Consider the following 2,014-nt stretch of genomic DNA (forward strand, 5'->3'; position numbering starts at 1 on the left):
TATTAGTGGTGCCCTTTGAAACATTTACCTGAGGAAGGAGGAAGTCTCCGAAAGCTTGTGAATTTAAAATAAAATTGCTGGACTATAACTTGGTGTTGTAAAATTGTTTACAATTACCCTTTGAAAGGGGCAGTGGTGGCACTGACTCTCCTGCCAGGTGGCACTGGGGTAACTCAGTAGCCCCCCCTATCGGTTCTAATGAAAATAGGGCCCAGGTGAGCAGGAGGGGCGGGGCTTCAGTTTGTCCCTGTGTTTGCTCCCCCCCCCCCCCCCCCCCGGGCAGGGAGTGTCAATAAAGTTGTTTTGTTTTAAAAGAGCGGCACCCAAGATGGCGGCCTCCATGCTGAAGGTTGCCCTGGGGAACCGGGCGCTCAGCTCGGGAGCCCGGGACGCGCTCTGGAAGCTCGGGCGCCTCAACCACGTGGCGATCGCGGTGCCGGAGATGGAGAAGGCCCGCTCTTTCTACCGGGAGATGCTGGGGGCCCGGGTCAGCGAGCCGGTGGCCCTGCCCGAGCACGGGGTCCTCACCGCCTTCGTGGAGCTGGGCAACGCCAAGCTGGAGCTGCTGGAGCCGCTGGGCCCCGACAGCCCGATCCGCCGCTTCCTGCAGAAGAACCGAGGCGGCGGCATGCACCACATCTGCATCGAGGTGGACCACCTGCCCGCCGCCGTGGAGCAGCTCCGGGCCCGCGAGGTGCGCACCCTGAGCCGGGAGGCCCGGATCGGAGCGCACGGCAAACCCGTCATCTTCCTCCACCCCAAAGACTGCGGCGGGGTCCTGGTGGAGCTGGAGGAGGCCTGAGGACTGGGGCGGTGAAATGAACACCCTCCTCTCCTGAAACTGACCAGAAAGGAGGAAATTAACACCCGGAATCTGCAGAACAAAACACCCGGGGGGGGGGGGGGATTTGAACTTAACTTCAGGGGTGTCTGTGACCAAGGGAGGGGGGGAGGGGGAGCTGATGCTGACAGTGACATTATCTGATTGACCCCTTGTGTGTCTGGTTTTTATTTGATGTACTGGATTAAAAACCAAAACGACTGACTTTTCCCCACCAGCAACACTTGGCAGATCTGGAATATGTCAGAAGATCTTTGCTCTGCACAATAGCCACTCGGGGGAAGGGAGCGAGAGTTACTTTATGAAGCAATATCCCGTGGTTGTGCTCAGATCAAGGTTATCGGTCTCCTGCTCCACTTCTTTGCCCACAGGCTGTGAATTTAAACTTGGGATATTGTTAATTCCTTTGAGATCAACATTAATAAAGGTTGGGGGGAAACAATGGTATTTGTGGTCAACTTGTTTTGTTAAATTTTACACTCTTGTGTGCATTTGGACAAATCTAAATGTTAAATCAGTATTCCTCCACAGATGTTTATTAGTGAGGCTGCATCATGTACTTTGCTCACAAATTCACTGCCCATTAACCCAATTGATCTCACCCTTTCAAGGTGTCAGGTTCGGCTCAGTGGTAGCACTCTCGCCTCTGAGTCAGAAGGTTGTGGGTTCCAGTCCCACTGCAGGGGACATAAGCTGATACTCCAGTGCAGTACTGTTGGAGGTGCCCTCTTTCAGATGAGATTTTGGGCCTCAGCTGCCCTCCCAAGTGCATGTAAAAGATCTCATGGCCCTATTTCAAGAAGAGTAGGGGAGTTCTCCCCAGTGTCCTAGCCAATATTTATCCCTCAACCATAGAATCGTAGAAAGGTCACAGTACAGAAGGAGGCCATTCGGTCCTTCAAGTCCTATACAAGAGCAATTCAGCTAGGCCCACTCCCCCATCCTATCCCCATAGCCCTGCAATTTTGTTTCTTTCAAGTACTTATCCAGTTCCCTTTTGAAAGCCATGATTGAATCTGCCACCACCTCGCTCTCAGGCAGTGCATTCCAGATCATACCGTGTAAAAAAGTTTTTCCTCATGTCACCTTTAGTTCTTTTGCCAATCACCTTAAATCTATGTCATCTGGTTCTTGGCCCTTCCGCCAATGGGAACAGTTTCTCTCTATCTATTC

At 52.6% G+C, this 2,014-nt stretch overlaps 1 protein-coding gene across 1 annotated transcript; it reads left to right on the top strand.

Moving 5' to 3' along the window:
* Positions 1–285: 285 nt before the first annotated feature.
* Positions 286–1,283, top strand: mcee (methylmalonyl CoA epimerase). Its single transcript, XM_068007800.1, has one exon. It carries the CDS (start codon positions 329–331, stop codon positions 800–802), a length of 474 nt encoding a protein of 157 aa, XP_067863901.1. The 5' UTR covers positions 286–328; the 3' UTR covers positions 803–1,283.
* The last annotated feature ends 731 nt before the right edge of the window (positions 1,284–2,014 follow it).

The sequence above is a fragment of the Heptranchias perlo genome, chromosome 27, assembly GCF_035084215.1.
Source record: "Heptranchias perlo isolate sHepPer1 chromosome 27, sHepPer1.hap1, whole genome shotgun sequence".
Classification (NCBI taxonomy): Eukaryota; Metazoa; Chordata; class Chondrichthyes; order Hexanchiformes; family Hexanchidae; genus Heptranchias; species Heptranchias perlo.

Excerpts from the sequence above, each read along its gene's own strand:
- mcee (XM_068007800.1), top strand. The coding sequence starts at position 329 with ATGGCGGCCTCCATGCTGAAGGTTGCCCTGGGGAACCGGGCGCTCAGC.